General features: G+C 45.0%; 2 protein-coding genes across 7 annotated transcripts in view; one reads left to right on the top strand and one right to left on the bottom strand.

Annotated features, from left to right (window-relative positions):
• Positions 1–9,497, bottom strand: part of SLC37A3 (solute carrier family 37 member 3) — a 26,141-nt gene extending 16,644 nt beyond the window's left edge. The window contains exons 1-4 of the mRNA XM_033161630.1: positions 9,386–9,497; positions 3,779–3,961; positions 3,096–3,210; positions 307–399 (exon numbers count right to left, since the gene is read on the bottom strand). Coding sequence (XP_033017521.1) covers positions 307–399; positions 3,096–3,210; positions 3,779–3,873 — 303 coding nt within the window. The 5' untranslated portion in view covers positions 3,874–3,961; positions 9,386–9,497. The remainder of the gene's footprint in view (positions 1–306; positions 400–3,095; positions 3,211–3,778; positions 3,962–9,385) is intronic.
• RAB19 (RAB19, member RAS oncogene family) lies at positions 395–18,365 on the top strand. Of its 6 annotated transcripts, none has more exons than XM_033161632.1 (4): positions 395–582; positions 14,642–14,865; positions 15,489–15,666; positions 17,337–18,365. In XM_033161632.1, exons 1-4 carry the CDS (start codon positions 483–485, stop codon positions 17,603–17,605), a joined length of 771 nt encoding a protein of 256 aa, XP_033017523.1. In that variant the 5' UTR covers positions 395–482; the 3' UTR covers positions 17,606–18,365. The 6 variants fall into 6 exon arrangements, with proteins under 6 accessions (XP_033017523.1, XP_033017522.1, XP_033017528.1 ...); XM_033161631.1 differs by having other exon boundaries at positions 15,483–15,666; XM_033161637.1 differs by lacking the exon at positions 395–582 and adding an exon at positions 9,801–9,814 and having other exon boundaries at positions 15,483–15,666.

Below are 18,365 nucleotides of genomic sequence, written 5' to 3'. Positions count from 1 at the left end.
GGGAAGGATTGTAGCTGGGTGGCGGAGTACCAGCCTTATCCACAGAATGTCCCAGCATCAACCCCGGCATTTCGAGGAAGGGCAGGTGGACTCCTGTCTGAAGCCATGGCAGTCTACTGTCAGTCCATGTAGGCAATACTGAGTCAGGTAGACCAAAGATGTGACTCGGGATAAGGCAGCTTCCTAGGTTCTTAAGATCCTACAAATGTACACACATACCACTCCAGACCTGAGGGGGTTGTGATCCTCTCTCCCTCTCTCTCTTGACAGGCTTTTAGAGTTTGATGGGGAAAAGGTTTCACTCACCACAGCGTACGAGAACAGGAAGATGGTGTCCAAAGTTCCAAGGAAGAGTGTGGCTTTCCTAGTGTCGGGAAATATATGGCTATTGTTCCAGAGCTGCAGAGAGAAGTAAAAATCAACCCCAAAATAGGGATCTCAAATGTGCTGGTGGGATAACCTAGCCTAACACCAACTTAAAAATGACCAGGGATAACCAGCACGACACATCTTCAATGCCCCAGCCTTCATCAGAAGCACGAAGCAATCTCAGTACTGTAACACTGACTCCAACCACTAGAGGTCAGTCCCTTTTGCACTTTAGATAAAGATGTTAATGTTTTCTATTCCTAAGGGCTCTACTGAAGAGATCCTATACTGTCTTACTTTTCAAAGTACAAACAAACCCCACCCGGAATTACCCAGAAAGGGCTGCTTCGCATGTGAATATTTCCAAGTGTATGCATTTTACACTTACTCTTAATTTTTTTTGGGGGGGGAAGGGATACCATGATTCCGATGCAGTTCTCTACTGAGTGTCGATTGGTTGGCAGGCCCAGATCTGTGCCATGTCATGATGTGAAGCCACGTTTTACTTTGAACACAACTTTTTTTAATGTAACCATCAACTCTCTGGCGGCATGGGGAACATATGCAAACTGGAGAAGCTATTGCAGACACTATGCATACAAAGCAGCCATATGCATGTACACAATACAAAGCACACTCTTTCCCCCCCTCCATACCAGTAATTAAAATGGGAGGGAGGGTTTGGGGTCGTCATCCCCCCCGGCCTACTGTGTGTGCCAGGAGGTCCTGCTGGAGAGATCAGCTGAGGAGACAAAAGTTAAAAACTATTCTCCCCACCTGCAATCTGTAGGAAGACTCACATACACACTGCAACAATTAAGCTTGGGGGGAAGCACTTCTTTCAAGATGAACTTAAGCAGGGAGCAGGGAAAGAGGAAGGGGCTTTCAAGGCACATCTCTGCCCAGAGGCACCATGTTTGTGACCCTTACTGTGCCATTACAAACAGAACAATGTGCAATGACAGATTATATTGCTGCTTCCAAGTGACAAGTTGCAAACGGCCAAGCCATTTTCCACATGCTTGTCTGGAGCATAAAACTCTAAAAGCGAGGGATACATTAGTCTTCTGACACTACCTGAAGGCATAAATCAAGAGTGCTGACAATTGTATTGTTCTCACACACAGTCTTTTGAAAGGACTAAGGGACAAGGGTATAGGTTAAGTGTGGAGCTGTGTGTACTTGCCCTGAATCAGAAAGGGAGGCAACCTGAGCTTCTAGGCATGTCTACTCAAAAATCACTGATTGCAATTGCCTTACTCCAGAGTAAGAATGCAGAGGATCGCAGCCTTACGGCAACTTGCAGACAGCCAACTTTAGTTTTATGTAGAGTTAGGTATGGCCAACTGTTGGTCCGTAAGTAAAATCTAGGCCCCCAGAGCAATTTGATCTGGTTCTTGGCAGCCCGGCTCACTTCTATTATAAGCATGCTAAATATGTTCCCCCACCATTTCACGTGCATGGAAGAGAAAAATGTCTCCCTCCACCTTGTAAGCAAGGGAGCGATTCCACCGTGTTAATCCTCTTTTTATAGATTTTGTTATGTGGCACCCCAGCTATTCCTGAGCACTTGTTCTCCACAGCTCCGACACCATGATTGGCAGACAGAACTTGTCCGCTTCTAAGAAAGGAGTCCGTTTGGGTGGCAAAGTACACATCTGCCACTGTCTCACTCACAGTCTGGGGGAAAGAGAGCAACCCAAGAAGACAGAAGCTGGCACACAAAAATTATAGTGTTACCCTATTCAGGTTTATCTGGAGGCAAGTCCCACCCATTTCTATAGGATCTTCCTTAGTGCCTTTGCTGCTGCAGCTGCTAAAGGACAATACAGTGGTACCCCGGGTTAAGTAAGCGATCCGTTCCGGGTCGTGGTATGTAACGAAGGCGTGCGTATCACGAACACACACACACAAAAAGCAAAAAAAAACCCGGAAGAAGTGCGATTTGAGCGCTTCTGCGCATGGGCAAAGTACGCAGAATGCTTCTGCACATCCGGGGGTCGTGCGCGCTCCGGAAACACTTCCGGGTTGCGGGCGTTCGCAACTTGAACGTCCGCAACACGGGGGGGGGGTGCATAACCTGGGGTTCCACTGTAGTCATTTGCCTCTCTTGCTTCCATTAAAGGTAAATTCCAGGTGCTACAGAGCTGGGAGAAATCTTAGAAAGTCTAGAGTGCTGTAAAAGAGAACGTCGCAGAGTCTCCCTTTCCCTTGCTTTTGGCGGTTTGAATGAATACATCCAACACCAAAGGCCAAAGTCAATATTTAATGGAGTCTTGTGCATTCTGCTTATTGAGAAACCAGGCTGGACTCGCACAAGCAGGAGAGCGCAAGGTGTGGCCCCTCTGAGCCATTCTTTCACATCACTGCTCCTATACAGATCTCACGGGGAGGCACAATGCAGTGAAATCAGCCCCATGGAAGCTTCCTCCAATAGATCACTCTTCTGCGACAACAGGATGCAGTGCTTGGACGGTACCCAAAGAAAGCACAGATGATTTGTTTTGGCTCCCACAACGGAAAAGGGAGCTTCCCCTTCCAGGTGACCTACTTTGTGAGATGAGCTACCACTTCACAAGTAATAGCTTTTGGGCCCACCCTTCCCTTGTGGGCAGAAAAGCATCTCTTTTGGGGGGCAACCTGCAGACCTGTAATATGAATTTTATATTCTAAGTTAGTCCTATTCAAACTAAACCCATTGAAATGGATGGATATGACTAACTTACCTCATTTGGCTGGAGGTTGGGGGAAGTGTTGTTATGGGGAAAGGGGGTCCACTGGTTGGATATGCTGACTTTGACATTGCTAAACGTCTTCCGGGAGGCATGGAGCAGAGAGTAGCTGGGAAATTTAAGGGGGTGGGGAGGAGGGGAGAGAGAGAAGGAATATCACACACAGGTTATTTTCTCATATCTACAAGAATTGCTATCTGGTTTCTTGAGAGGTGCTGCCCTTGTCACTGGCAAGTGCAATATTGGATAGAGTGGGGAAGGATTTAAAAAACTGATCTCGGGAAGACTGCTTTTTGCATGTACACTGTAGAAGAACAGAACCTCCCAAAAGCCAAACCAGAAACTAAACTGAATAGAAGATGAGCTGGGGGGCAGGGGACTGGGAACCTGTAGCCCTCCTGCTGTTGTTAAGAGTACTACCCCCACTGGCCCCAGCCAGCATAGTCCGTGGTCAAGAATGACAGGAGTTATAGCCCAGCAACTTTTAGAGGGCCACTAGTTTCTCACCACAGGAAACGAGGAGAACACCCGTTCTAAAATAAAAAACATCCAAGCAAATATCAAGCATCTCCATCCAGAATCAGCTTCTTAACTGTCTCTTCTCCACCTTCAACTTGCTCAACCGTCCACAAACCCCACAAAATGGCTATCGTACAGACTCGGTTGCAACAACCTACCTGAAGAAAGTGAGCAGGAACACGGCGACATGATGGTGTGTGCACTGCGACGTGAGGGTCCTGTTTGCAGGCAGCCTCCTCCGAACTCCAGGCATAGCTCTCCTTCTGGCTTCCCCAACTCCCCTCCCCAACCCCCTTTCGCCCTTTCAGGGTAGAACGTAGATTAGGTCATTTCTCTTCTCCCTTAATAATAAAAAAGAGGAAAAAGTAAGCAGAGGTGACATAATCAAAAGCATTTTATTATTGGACATTCCCCGAGTTGGATGGTCTGGTTTGTTTGACAATGAAAAATCAAGCCTTTAGTGTCATCAGCCCATTCTGCCGATAGATATTCAATGGGCACCTTTTGTGCCAATTTCTACTGAAAATATTTCTGTTCTGCCAGGCCTTTGCAGGCAATTAAGAATACATTTCCCACAATGGTCTACTGCTGTTTGTTTCCAATTTCTTTTTGCACTTAACTTGCTTTTAACTTTTTGTAATTTTATTGTCTGGTTTTATGTTTCCATTTTGTTGTAAACCAATGTGAGATTTTTTTAAATGATGCAGTGTCATATAAACTGTTTTATAAATAAAATTTAAAAGCTTCATAGAACTCAGTGGAACTTACTTATGAGAAAATTGGCTCAGAAAATTATTGTTATTTCCACTGATGAGTCCCTTTACACACAGGAATGTGTCCAAATAACTTGCGAATTTTTAAGTGCATAAAGCATAATGAAAAACCAGAAAATACAATAAAAATCATGCATAAAACAGACGCAATAAAATAGAATAGTAGAGAAAATAACATCAATAGACAGCAAAATCATCATAATCCATCAGATGCCTGGAAGAAGTTTTCATCTGGGACCAAAAGAATGTTAATTGATGGTGCTACATGGATATCACAAGGGAGAGCATTCTACAAGCAGGGAAACACAACTGAAAAGGCCCCGTCTCTAGCTGCAACCCTTGGAAGGGACCCCAAGTGTCATCTAGTCCAATCTCCTGCAATGCAGGAATCTCAACTAAAGGAACCCGGAAGAGAGCCTCAAATGAAGATTTAAAAATCTGGGTAGTTTCATATTGGGAGAGGCACTCTGAAAGATTAATGAACTTAGGTTCCTGTCCCACCGCTATAAGAGGCCAAATACATTCATGTATGTTTGTGTGAAAGCAATGGACTCACTAGTAATATGCCTTTCCCAATACCTGCCACCCTGAGTCTTAAGATCCTCCAAAAAGTCCTAGTGCAAGATGGTGATATGAGACAAGGCATGGCTGGTAGCTGTGCTCTGTTTATGGAGCTCCGTCCCACTTCAGATACTAGCTATTTCTAACACAACAGGTGAAAACTTATTTGCCTTTGGAATCAGACGTTGAGGCTGGTTAGAATAAAGGCTTTGTACTGCTGTTTTTATACTGGATGAGTGAATTTCTTCTGCTTTATAGTTTATATTACTGATTATAGGAAGGTCAGAGTATAAAAACTCTGAAATAAATGCAGCAACAATACCGAAGCAGAGCACACAGGAGCATTGGCCCACGTGCTCTATTGTGTTTCCAAAAGCCTTCGGATGCAACTAGCCCCGTCCAGGCATTCTGCTCAAAAGTATAACCCAGATAAGGATGAGTGCGCTGTCCCACTGCCATCCCCATTACTTTTCAATTCTTAGAGGCTGAAGAACTCATGGAGGGAGCGGACAGGCAGGGCTCTAAATCATGCAGGGAATCCCCACGAGTATAGGAGGCTCCCCCAATCAGAAACACCTTCCAAGATCTTGAGGACAACAGAGCAGGGTGGATTTGATTAAAATTTAAATCATGATTTAAATCACTAGTCAGTAAGACTTGACCTAAATCATTTTTTTAACAGAAAAACTCATTCTTGCTGGTATAATCTTAATATTTACAACCAGATGAAGGTTTCATTTTTGGCATAATAAATTTTCAGAGACAATTTCGGTTATACTATTACAAATACATAGACAGATAATTATGAAATTATTGTGAGGTTTAGTAAGTTAACTGTTTATATTTGGAGAACATTTCTGCTGTACTTTATTGGAAGGAGAAAAATAATCACTTCCTTAATAACAATTTAAACAATTTATTTAACTAAAGCAATAACATTATAGCACATGTATCCATGTTTGTTAACTGATGTGGTTAAACTTAAAAAAAAAAAACTTAGACTGAGTTTTAGCACACATGAAAAACTTAAAACAAATCCTTATGTCCTGATGAATAGCCTTTGGACTATAATATAACTTAAAACAGAAACAGGTGGGTAGCCGTGCTGGTCTGCCATAGTCGAAACAAAATAGAAAATTCTTTCCAGTAGCACCTTAGAAAGCTCATACCAAGAACATACTCAGTTGGTCTCTAAGGTGCTACTGGAAAGAATTTTCTATTTTGTTAAAACAGAAAACTATCTTTAGAAATATTTTTCCTCCAAAAGCATTTTATTTTTAAAATCCGATTTAAATTTTTAAAAAAATCGATTTAATTAAAAAAATCCATATTTTTTTTTGCATGTATGTTGTACTGTACACACAAACAGAACTCCCAAATAGGGCTACATCTGTGTCTCTGGCTACAGATTACATTCACTGCTTGAGACACAGCAGCTTCAAAACCACCCCCTGCCCTATGGCTGGAGTCTCCTAGAGAGAGACAGACAGGGAGAAAGCTGGAGGAGGCAACTGTTATTTGTCTAGGCTTATCTTATCTGTCCTTTAGTTGGCTATTTTTTCCTAGAAGTTGGGAGGGGGAGAAGGAAAATGAGCTGCTAGGAAGAGATCTTAGAGGAGATAAACAACAGACTGCCCCTAGATCTGTGGCCCTCCAGATGTTGGAATATATCACCCACAATGGTCAGGGATGATGGGGGTTGTAGTCCAGCAACATCCGGAAGGCCAAAGGTCAGCCACCTCTGCCTTAGGCAAACTACTATTCTTTCAACCGCAGTGTGCCCCCTCAAATCATTAATCCGGAAATAACACAATCATCCTACCTTACAGAGCTTTTGTTAAAGATTCACCATCTTGCCCAATAACCTTAAGGATTACTGAGGTGACATGTGCTATTCGGGTCTGAGTTGCTCTTTAGGGCTATCATGGGGAAAATCCTGACCTTCTAAGCTTCCCTTCTTCTGAGCCAAGGGCCATAAAGGAGGGAGAAAGAGCCTCAACAGATTGGGGTGGAGAAAGAAGGCTAAACTTCTGAAGCATGGGCTAGATCAGGGGTCCCCAAACTAAGGCCCAGGGGCCGGATGCAGCCCAATTGCCTTCTCAATCCGGCCCATGGACGGTCCGGGAATCAGCGTGTTTTTACATGAGCAGAATGTGTGCTTTTATTTAAAATGCATCTCTGGGTTATTTGTGGGGCATAGGAATTCGTTCATTTTTTCCCTTCAAAATATACTCCAGCCCCCCACAAGGTCTGAGGGGCAGTGGACCGGCCCCCTGCTGAAAAAGTTTGCTGACCCCTGGGCTAGATAGTAACCACTAATTATAACATGAATGTTGGTTTCACTCTGAAAGATGGGGTGCTCCTTAGAAGAAAAGCTATAGCTCAGCGGTAAAGCATATTCCTTACACACAGAAGGACTCAGGTTCAGTTCTTGGCATCTCCAGGTAGGGCTGGGAGAGCCCCTGCCTGAAACCCTGGAGAGTTGCTGCCAGTTAGTGTGTAGACAATACTGAGCTAGATGAGCCAATGGTCTGATCAAGTTTGATAGCTTCCTGTGTTCCTTCTCTTGCTTGTCAACAAAGGAACCTTGCTGAAATCAGTTCTACTCCAGCAACATTGACAGAAAAACTATAAAAGCAAAGAATAAAGGAGTTCCATTTTGCTTCCTACTCACTTTGGCAGTAGGACGCTGCAGGAATTAGCTAGGTTTGACACAGGAGCATTTGGAAACAACCAGCTAAGAGCAGTCAAGATGCAGAAGGCCTCAGCAGCTCTGGTGATCACAAGGCATTTACTGGGTTAGGGAAGTATTACTAGGAAGCAAAAATTCTGCCAGGAATGAACAGCTGAAGAATAACCCCTTCATTATTTATATGGAAAGCTACTGTATACTTTTCTGAGAACTGTACAGCACCCAATATTATCAAACACAGATTCACACTTGCATGACTCCACTATTGCATGTTGCTCCACTGCCCATGAAAATTGGGAAGGGTTCATAATAGCTTGAAGGTTTTGCCCTCCATCTCATCACACACTGCCTTATTAACTTGATTAAGACATCAAATACTTAACCAGTAGATGCTCCCCTGCAACTCATTTTTCCTTCTCCCTTCCAGAGTTTGCTGTAACCATATTTCCATGTTATGGCCACATCAACGTTAACTGAGGTTAAAGCTAACAAGGATTGCTTCCAAGCCACTATGTAAAATCATGGTTTGGTACCAGCTTGCAAACCAATGTCTCTGGTTGTCTTCACTGCAGTTAGCCCCCAATGCAGAACTTAACTATTTTAAGTCCACAGTGTGGCATTACCTTTATTGGAAACTACCATAAGTTTTTTTCCCCCCTTTTCTTTAAAAGGTGGCCAGTTCTTCATCAGAAAAAATACTACATAAGACAAGGGGTAGCTGCTCATGGAAAAAGAACAAAGAACAAAACTATGGTTACAGCAAGCCGAAGAAGGGAGGCAAGAATTCATACAAAAGAGGGAAGTTGGAAGCAGGAAGGAACCGCAAAGGCCTGCGGTGCACCTCCAACCTTCAATCTATGTACTATTACTTGAACCAGATTGGTGCCAGCAAGTAGCTAATATACCCAAAATGTTCCTGGTCCCATCTGGGAACAAAGATCAGATTGATAAGACTGACTGGACATGTCTTTAAAACATCCCAAGCATTAGATGTCCCGTTTTGCCAGGAAAGCCCTAAGGTACTCTTGCTTCCTCCCCACCCCAAAGCAGCAGCATTCCAAATAACAGAAAACATTCCCTTGAAATACCGGTAAATGTCCAACACCAACCGAAACAATTGTAAGAAACATGCTTTGCTGGCGGGATTACAGCCTGACCAGGTTTAGGCTTAAAAAAATAAATCTTTTGTCTGTTTAATTCGAAAATAAATACAGAAATCTCAGATTTGTTTACTTTCCTCCGGCTTTTAACTCACATGCCTCCAGAGCAGCATTCCCTTCTTAACCTTAACATGCCTTGCAAACCTTGTCCCGACAAGGAAATAAGACACCACCTGCTCAAACGGCTACGTGGCAGGAGGCTGCTGTTAAAAGGCACCCAGGGCCAGCACAACAAGCAGCAACAGCAACAGCTGCCGCTTCGGGCCATTTCCCGCTGAAGCCACGGCAAGGCGGACCCGCGTGTCCCAGTGCACGTCTGAATCCGGCCTGACCCGAAAGCAGGAGTCTTGCCTCCTTGCTTTCGAATAAAAATAATACTAATAAAAATAAAATCACATTCAAGGACAATGACTCAAGAAACCTCGCAAACCCCGCCGTGAGCGTGGGCTTGAGCGGCAGTGAAGCCGCCCCTGCCTGCCTCCCTCCCTCGCTTTCCCCAGCCCTCGTCCCCCGACCACGCCGGGCTCCTTCCCTTCCCTCCTCGCAGCCCCCGGGAGCCTCCACGTAAACACCGCTCACCTGCCCGCATTTCCAAGGCAACTTCCAGGAAGTCACGTGAGAGGCTCCTCTTCCGAGCCGGCGCCGCTCGCGCGCCACCTCTCCCGCTCCCTCGCCAGCAAGGGCCCCGGCCCCGCCCACCTCGCCCTCGCGGTGCACTCTGGGAGTCGTAGTCCTCCTCCTCCTCCTCCTCTTCCTTGCTGCCCCGTGCTTCTTCAGCTCGCAAGGGCGGTGGTGAGGCTGTGGCCGCCAGAGCCTGCACGGCAGCAGCTCCACGTTGCTTCCGATGAGCATGGGCTGCGTTGTCGCGTCGTGGGATCGGGCCGCGCAGTGCCCCTGGGAGGCTGGAAAAGCCTTTGCCTCTTTCCTTGAGCAACAAAGCAGCGATTAACTACCATCATTGTTTTAACCATCACCGCCGCAAACCCCGTTTGCGGGACTGACTTCAGAGTAAACATGCATAGGATCGGACGGCCGTTTTGCAGCTGTCCAGAAGCTGGGATGAGCTCGTGGGCGACGGCGCCTCGCCAAATCTTGCTCGTTTACCTGGGAGTAAGAATATGCTATTGGAGAAATGGGGTGGGGTGGGGGAACACATTTTCTACTGACTTCAAAAAGCTCCGGTGCGTTTCAACAGCAGCCTATCACTTAGAAACCCACCAAGAAGTAGTAGTAGTAGTAGTAGTAGTTGTTGTTTCAACAGCAGCCTATCACTTAGAAACCCACCAAGAAGTTGTTGTTGTTGTTGTTGTTGTTGTTGTTGTACCCGGAGGTCTCAGGGCAGTTCACAGAATAAAATAAAAATAATAAACCACAAAATACAAAATAAAAACAACAACCCAATAACCCCCCCCTCAAAAAACACATTTTAAAGGGCACAGGATCCTCACAACATTTAAAGTAAGTTGTTGTCTCCATCTCTGCACCTCTACCTGTGGAATGCCTGCCTCCTGCTATGCATTTCTGAAAGGTGCGAACTTTCCAGTTGCATAGAAAATCTTTACCAGTAAGAGTGGAAAGGGAGCTAGTGAATGGGCTGTAAAAAACAACAACAACCCAAAAACCTCTTACTGGTTGCTGTAGTTATTGTGCTAGAAGGGATTTTACCTTTTGAGATTAAACAGCTCATCATAGGGGGAATACCACAATCCAATTCCCCCACCCCTGCAAGGCTTCTGTGCTCCTAACAGTGATAGGAAAGGCAGAATTTCAACTAGCACAGCTTTTTCCTGACATGGACGTGGAGCAAAAGGGCCTCCACCTGACAGAGCTTCAGTCCATTTTTAGAAAGTGAGAACCTCAGTAGAATGTGCAGAGCAGGAAGAAAAGGTGGATATCATAGTTTCTTTCTGTTGCTAGATTTGAACAATGGTTCTCTTCTGGATAACTTATTATTTGACAGCTTGCTTCTCTCTTGGAGTCTAGAGACCTGTATCAGTTACTTGACCGCTGTGTGAGAAAAATTCTCAGTACCGTTTGCAGGGGGGATAATGTTAATCTTAAATCTATAGCCAAACCAGGGGCATATCTGATGTTAGTAGTAAATTAGGCTTAATAATGCAAGCAGCATCATTACCAAAGCAAGGCTCTATGGACCTGGATAGCAATTCTGACTCAACATGTATAGGATTGGACTGGTGAATTAATGAGGATGTTGAAGTTTTTCTTTTAAGATAATCAGGCCTGTGCTTTACTTCTCTGTACTTTCAACACAAGTGGCTTCTCACTTCTGATTCTGTTTGAGAAAGTTGTGCAGGCTTAAACTCTTTTGTGTAGTGCAATCCTGCGAATGCCTAAGGCTGCAGTCCTATATTGGATCCACTTACCTGGGGGTAAGCTCCCCCATCCCTTGGAAAACAGTGGCACTTACCTCTTAGTGGACAAGCGCAGAATGTTGCTGTTGGTTTCTTTATGACTGCCTGACAATGATTCACTTTCCAGCATTCATGTCATTCAGAGAAATACGTACAACACTTCCTTTGCACTGAGTTAGGAAGTGGCTTTCATATACGGCTGTATAGGAGTGCCTCTCTGGGGGTTGGTGCTTCAACTAAGTAGTTAAAGAAAAGCTCAAGGATTGAGTTGGGTAAGATTCATTTTACAAACAATAGCCTGAAGATGTTGAACTTGTAGGACTACATTTCCCATCAGGCTTCAAGAAAGCCCAGGAAAGGTGGGAGGGGAATGTAAAGAGAGCTATACCTGGCCGTGCAGGTAAGAGAAAAGGGGGAACAACAGGTGAACAAAGTTGGCGTTGAGGTTTACTACTGCTTTAAGATATTGCGGAGGGTTTTAATATTTTACTGCATTGAGCAATGACTGTCCCTTCTGTAGTCTGAGGAAGGGAAATTTTTGCTGGAGCAAGAGTTGAAAAGGAGGAATTGTGGAAAGGGGAAGTGATGGTGACTTCGATGTTTAACGCTTGCTGTGATAAGGAGGAAGCCGTTCTGCAAGGGGGCAGGCTCTGGAAAGAAAGGTTTCTCTTTGTTACTGATAAACCTAGGAAGGGAAAATGCAGGAGTGTGTGGGCTAGAAAAACTGCTCTTTCTCTCTGCCGTTCATACCGGTCCTAATGACTTATAAATGCACGCTTTCTACCTGTTGTCCTTGGGTGTAAAAAGATATCTGCTCACCATGAGAGAATAGTTTCTTTGTGACAGTAGTGCTGACAAGACGGTGCCTACTTCTTCTAATTTTTCTCCCGGCAAAAGCTGACCTCTCTCTTAGTACTGCGGATTATATGAATTGTGCTTTCTCAAGAGTGTCATGATAAAGAGGTTGCTTCATGCTATCGGGTGATTCATCCAGCATAGATAGAAGTGGATCTCAGGATTGTGTGATCTGTGTTAGTTTTTACTAAAAAACAACAACAACACCAAACCCCTGAGGTGAAGCAGTTGTGAGGTTGCAAAATGGCGGTTTGGGGTCGGCTGGGGAAACTAGGTATAAAGTGTTGATTTCGGGGGATGAGCTACCTACCGAGTGCATCCAATGCTCAAATTATTTGGGGGGTGGGGAGAAGTAGAAGGGCCTTTATGAAATCCACAAGCCTCAACCCTGATCACCACAAATTCTGCCCAATTCCTCCCTTGTACACAGTACCTAAGGGAGTAGGACCCCCCACCTGCCCACCCTAACCCAGTAATTTGAAAACTAGCTGCATTTGAAAACCCTTGTGCTAGAATGACCTGCATATAAAAGAAAAGAAAAAAAAAGACACGGCAGGTGACTACTTATCATTTTAGACCTTTGACTGCCATTGCTAAACAACTGGGAGACAGAAACCCTTGGAAATCTACTGCATATCGCTGTGTTTTGTCCTGGCCCTAGATTTATGTAGAACACCCAACACCTCCAGTTCAAAAGATAGAAGGCAGCAGGATTAAAGTTTACCCTGACAATGCAGATGATGTCTGTTGTTATTTTTATACCCATATTGGAGCTGTGGGCCGACAGCAAATGCACACCATCCCTTCAAAGCCCATTCAACACACATATCAACTGTATGGATTCCCCCAAAGGATCTTGGGGAGTGTAGTTTTTGGGAAAGGCATGTGTTTTAAATGTGTTGAATGGGCTTTAAATTGAAAGTGTGGGTTGCCCAATGCTGCTACTCCCACTTTGCTGCAGGGCAGGGGGGAGTTAGAGTCGTGTACGACAACCCTGAAGTGTAGTCCAGTGTTATACTGGTGTGTTGCTTTTTGTTCAGTAAGTGGGTAGGAAATGCTGAAAAGCTGAGCGTAATTAATTAAGGGTTAGTTACGGACCTTGCCGACAAAGGTCCGTATAGTTAAAGCTATGGTTTTCCCAGTAGTAATGTACGGAAGTGAGAGCTGGACCATAAAGAAGGGTGATCGCCAAAGAATTGATGCTTTTGAATTATGGTGCTGGAGGAGACTCTTGAGAGTCCCATGGACTGCAAGAAGATCAAACCTATCCATTCTCAAAGAAATCAGCCCTGAGTGCTCACTAGAAGGACAGATCCTGAAGTTGAGGCTCCAGTACTTTGGCCACCTCATGAGAAGAGAAGACTCCCTAGAAAAGACCCTGATGTTGGGAAAGATGGAGGGCACAAGGAGAAGGGGACGACAGAGGATGAGATGGTTGGACAGTGTTCTTGAAGCTACTAACATGAGTTTGGCCAAACTGCGAGAGGCAGTGAAGGATAGGCGTGACTGGCGTGCTCTAGTCATGGGGTCACGAAGAGTCGGACACGACTGGACGACTGAACAACAAAAAGTTAGGGACATGGGAGCTAGGGAAAGAATTAAGGTTTTCAGCCATGGATGGGAAGATGTCTGGATGGCAAGTCTACCTCTTTTCTGATTTTGACAAAGAGGAATGGCTGAGGGGCTCAGAATGAAGCTAGCGGGGCGGGCTGCCTTCTGCTGTCCACCAGCATTTACTGCCTGAGATGATTGCCTCCGTCTGTCTAATGGCAGGACCAGCTCTGATAGGATTGCAGGCTACATTGCAAGTTTCAGCTTTAAACCTGAAAAGGTATGGTCTCCCTGTTAAGCTGCTTCAGTGGCCTATACAAGTTTATTACTAAACAAGATGGGGCTGAACTGGAGAGAGCCAGGCTGTCATTTGAAACCCTGTCATTACGAAAACCTGACCTGCTGGAGGTAGAAGGAAAGCCCTCTAGCAAACTCCACACACACCTTTGCCACTCAGCAGTTAGGTGAATTTTTCCATTGTCTTTAACAGTAGCTGCAAATAACAGTAACAACTAGGGACCAAAATACCTTAAGGGCTGTCTCCTTATGCTCCAGCTGTTGGGGCACTCCAGGTGCTTCCCCATGCTGCTCTGGTTTGGTTGACCGAGCCTTTAGTGCGCCAGGCCCTGTGGGATTCCCTGCCACTGGAGGCTTGGCAGCAACCATCGCTCCCTTCTTGCAGATGTCTTTTGAATAATATTTTACTGCAAAAGGACTTTGCAGTATGAATTTTCCCTTTTCAACCGATCGGTATTTGCTCATGTTTTTATGGATGCTTTCTGTTGATTTTATTTTCATGTGCTGCATACTGCCTTGATATTTATTTATTTATTAATGAAAGTGCGGCATATAAATACATAAACAAACGGTAGGAAGAGGGAGTGCAGCAATGAAGTGTTGCAGTGTGAATTACTTCCGCCAGCAGACTGACACTCTTTGGGCCCAGTATCTCTGCTGAGTGGTACAACATGGTCGGGAAGAACATTATCTCCTGCTAATTAAATGGTATTAGAAGTCTGGCTGCTCTTTGCACTCATTCTTGCTCACACTATTTTAGGGCCAAGTCGCTCAGGGCTCCAGAAGATCATGGCTTTCTCCAGTTCTGACATGGATGAGGCTTTTGACTACTTGTTCAAGATCATTCTGATTGGAGACTCTAACGTGGGGAAGACGTGTGTGGTCCATCGCTTCAAGTCTGGGCAATACCACGCAAAGCAGCAGAACACTATTGGAGTGGACTTCACGGTACGTTCGCTGGAGATTGATGGCAAGAAAGTGAAGGTGAGTGGCACAGTCTCCTTTCTCCACTGGTGGCCGTGGGCATGGCTTGCCCCAAACAGCATCAGAGGCCAAACAAGAGGCCTGGTGGTTCTCAATAGACTTGTGGACCAGAGGCCCCCAGCTCGGAAACAGCAAAATGTGAAGCAGAACACACAGTTGTGCAAAGAGTAAGTGGTAGCTGATTGTTGCATCTTAAATGGCGTCTTCATTTCTCAAGGAGGCTGAAATAAATGGGAAGTTCTGGAAATAATGAAATTCACGTTGATCAACTTAAACAAACATTATTTAGGCTATAACCCTAGACTACCTGCTTACCTGAGAGCAAGTCCTTTTGAGCTCACATGGGGCTTACTTCTGATTAGACCCACAGGATTGCACTGTAAATGTATTAAGAGGGTGATCAACTGGAGATTTTGATGGCAATGCCTGGGATTGTTGCAAGTTGACTGTGGGCTAAATGTGTTTGTGGATAAATATGACTGCAGTCTGGAGACTATATTTCAACTCACTGCTCTTTCTGTTCAGTAAACTTAGGTTGACTTGAAGGATCAGTCTCTGGGAGAAAGTTAACTTTATTTCATTGTCTCTTTACCCGCAACCTCCGCTCTACCTTTCAGATACAGGTGTGGGACACAGCAGGTCAAGAACGCTTCCAGACTATAACCCAGAGTTATTATCGCAGTGCCCATGGGGCTATTCTTGCCTACGATATGACCAGGAGGTCCACTTTTGAGTCAATTCCTCACTGGATTCATGAGATTGAAAAATATGGTGCTGCCAACCTGGTCCTGATGTTGATTGGTAGGTGATAAATTCTACCACCAATAGCAAGAGTTTAAACTTACCTGCTTTTTCTTGGTCTTTAATTTTGAAATTTATTTTTAAAGCTAAAGCAAGAATGCATAGTCCTTTTTTCTGAACTAGGAAGAGAGAACCAAGAGAAATGGATGAACTCAGAAGGATACTACTACTAAGGGACATGGGTGGCACAGTGGTCTAAACCACTGAGCTTCTTGGGCTTGCTGATCGGAAGGTTGGTGGTTCGAATCCCCGTGATGGGGTGAGGTCCCATTGCTCTGTCCCAGCGTCTGCCAACCTAGTAGTTTGAAAGCACACCAGTGCAAGTAGATTTACAGGTACTGCTATGGCGGGAAGGTAAATGGTGTTTCCGTGCGCTCTGGTTTCCGTCATGGTGTCCTGTTGCGCCAGAAGTGGTTTATAGTCATGCTGGCCACATGACCCGGAAAGCTCTCTGTGGACAAAAACCAGCTCCCTTGGCCTGAAAGTGAGATGAGTGCCGCAACCCCATAGTTGCCTTTGACTGGACTTAACCGTCCAGGGGTCCTTTACCTTTACCTACTACAGTGGTGCTTCAGGTTACATACGCTTCCGGTTACATACTCCGCTAACCCAGAAATAACACTTCAGGTTAAGAACTTTGCTTCAGGATAAGAACAGAAATCGTGCTCTGGCGGTGCAGCAGCAGCAGGAGGCCCCATTAGCTAAAGTGGTGCTTCAGGTTAAGAACAGTTTCAGGTTAAGAACAGACCTCCAGAATGAATTAAGTACGTAACCAGAGGTACCACTGTACTAATTTATTACTTATACCCCACCCATCTAGTCTGGGTTGCCCCAGCCACTCTGGGCAGCTTCCAACATAATAAAAACACAGCAAAACGTCAAACATTAAAAACTTCTGATGTCTTCGGAAAGTTGTGTAGTTGTTAATTTGTTTGACATCTGATGGGTGGACGTTCCATAGGACGGGTACGACTAAAAAGAAGGCCCTCTGCCTGGTTCCCTGTGACCTCACTTCTTGTAGTGAGGGAACCATCAGAAGGCCCTCAGAGCTGGACCTCCGTGTCTGGGCTGAACACTGGGGGTGGAGACGCTCCTTCAGGTATACAGGGCTGAGCCATTTGGGGCTTTAAAGGTCAGCATGACTGCACTCAAAAATGTACTGGCGGCCAATGTAGATCTTTTATGACCAGAGATATTTGGCCCTGGTGATCACTTCTGACTTTCCCATTTGTCAGAATAGACTCAACTGACTGCATTAAGGATCCAGTTACAAGTTAGGAGGTAATACTTCTGAGTAGGTAAATCCCATGGAACTAAATGGGAACCCTGCAGCACCCCACTTGTCTCTTTATTTCCAGGATGACGAGGAATCATTAATTAGTCCTATTTGGGTTCAAACCACTACAAATCCACCTAACAGTTACCTTGTTCAACTCACATTTTACCAGTTTCCTCACAAGGAAACTGGTAAAATGGGGGGCGGACTTTGATTTGATAGTCGTAACTCAGTTTTAATCTTGTTGCAGCATGTCTCCTTTACGCCACTTAGAGATAGCTGTGGTTGAGTGGCACGCAAATGGTTGAAGTACAGTACATAAATAAACCACGAACCACGCTGCTTGATGTATGTATCCGAAATGTCGCTGAAACCTTCTTAATCCATTTCAAAGGGAACAAGTCGGATGAAGCAGAGAAACGCCAAGTCCTGTTTGAGGATGCTTGCACTCTAGCGGAGAAGCACGGCATCCTTGCTGTATTGGAGACATCCGCCAAAGAGGCCCAGAATGTTGACGAAGTCTTCATACTCATGGCTAAAGAGCTGATGGCCAGGAACACCTTGCAGCTGCATGGCGAGGCTGCCTATTCAGATACCATCCATCTGGACAGCAGGCCAGTGGTTTCTACTTGGGATGATGAGAAGTCCAACTGCTCATGTTGATGAGGTGCTTCAAGGAGAAGAAGCAACCAGGGGCGATTCCTGGGGCCTGCTTTTGTTATGGGAATACCCCCGCTAGCCCCTGATAACATTTCAGCCAGGCAACGTCAACTTCGTGTCATTCTTCAGAAGCAGAGGCCACCCTTTGTACTGACGGTCAAGGCGGGTTGCAGTGGCTTAGACTGGCAGTGCTACCTTTTCAGTCGAAGAGAAGGAAGGTCTATTGGAAACCATTTGCTTAAGTGGACTATTTTTTGCCCAGTCAGGTGTCTGTCTGTTTCCACCATTGGCTGTGGAAAATAAGGGTGGGTTTACTTGCAGGTCACTACAATCCCCTCTTGTATATGTTAACTCCTAATTGGTGGTGCTATTGACAACCATTGGCAGCCACTGTAGTGAAATGTTAAAAGGGTGGCTTTGAATGGTTGCATCCCAGATGACTCCTTTACCAAGCGACCCAGTGCTTTTGTAGCAATCTCAGAAACTTGATTAATTGAGGGCAGTTGACTGGTCTTTTCGTCAGTTTTCTTAGGATTCTCCCTACCCCTCCTTGCCATCAATGGCTAGCCTTTATGAAGATGTTTAAGGGGGGATTTTTGTGTGCCTTTGTTTCCTTTGCTCACTCTGATTGGTGGCAAATTCAAAGTAAAAAGCGTTTATATGATGTTTCCTTTTGGAAATTTGGATCGACTGAAGTTGTTACACCAGAGTTTTCCAACTATGTGTAATATTGTTTTACATTTACTACAAGTTTATCAAAGAA

Source organism: Lacerta agilis, chromosome 10 (genome assembly GCF_009819535.1).
Source record: "Lacerta agilis isolate rLacAgi1 chromosome 10, rLacAgi1.pri, whole genome shotgun sequence".
In the NCBI taxonomy this organism is placed as follows: Eukaryota; Metazoa; Chordata; class Lepidosauria; order Squamata; family Lacertidae; genus Lacerta; species Lacerta agilis.
The sequence above is the reverse complement of the archived record's forward strand: the minus strand, read 5'-3'. Positions and strand labels throughout refer to the sequence as shown.

Coding starts and splice junctions, on each gene's coding strand:
- RAB19 (XM_033161631.1), top strand. CDS start 483: ATGACCAGGGATAACCAGCACGACACATCTTCAATGCCCCAGCCTTCA. Junction 583..14,641: donor ACTGACTCCAACCACTAGAG/GTCAGTCCCTTT, acceptor ACACTATTTTAG/GGCCAAGTCGCTCAGGGCTC. Junction 15,667..17,336: donor CCTGGTCCTGATGTTGATTG/GTAGGTGATAAA, acceptor TCCATTTCAAAG/GGAACAAGTCGGATGAAGCA.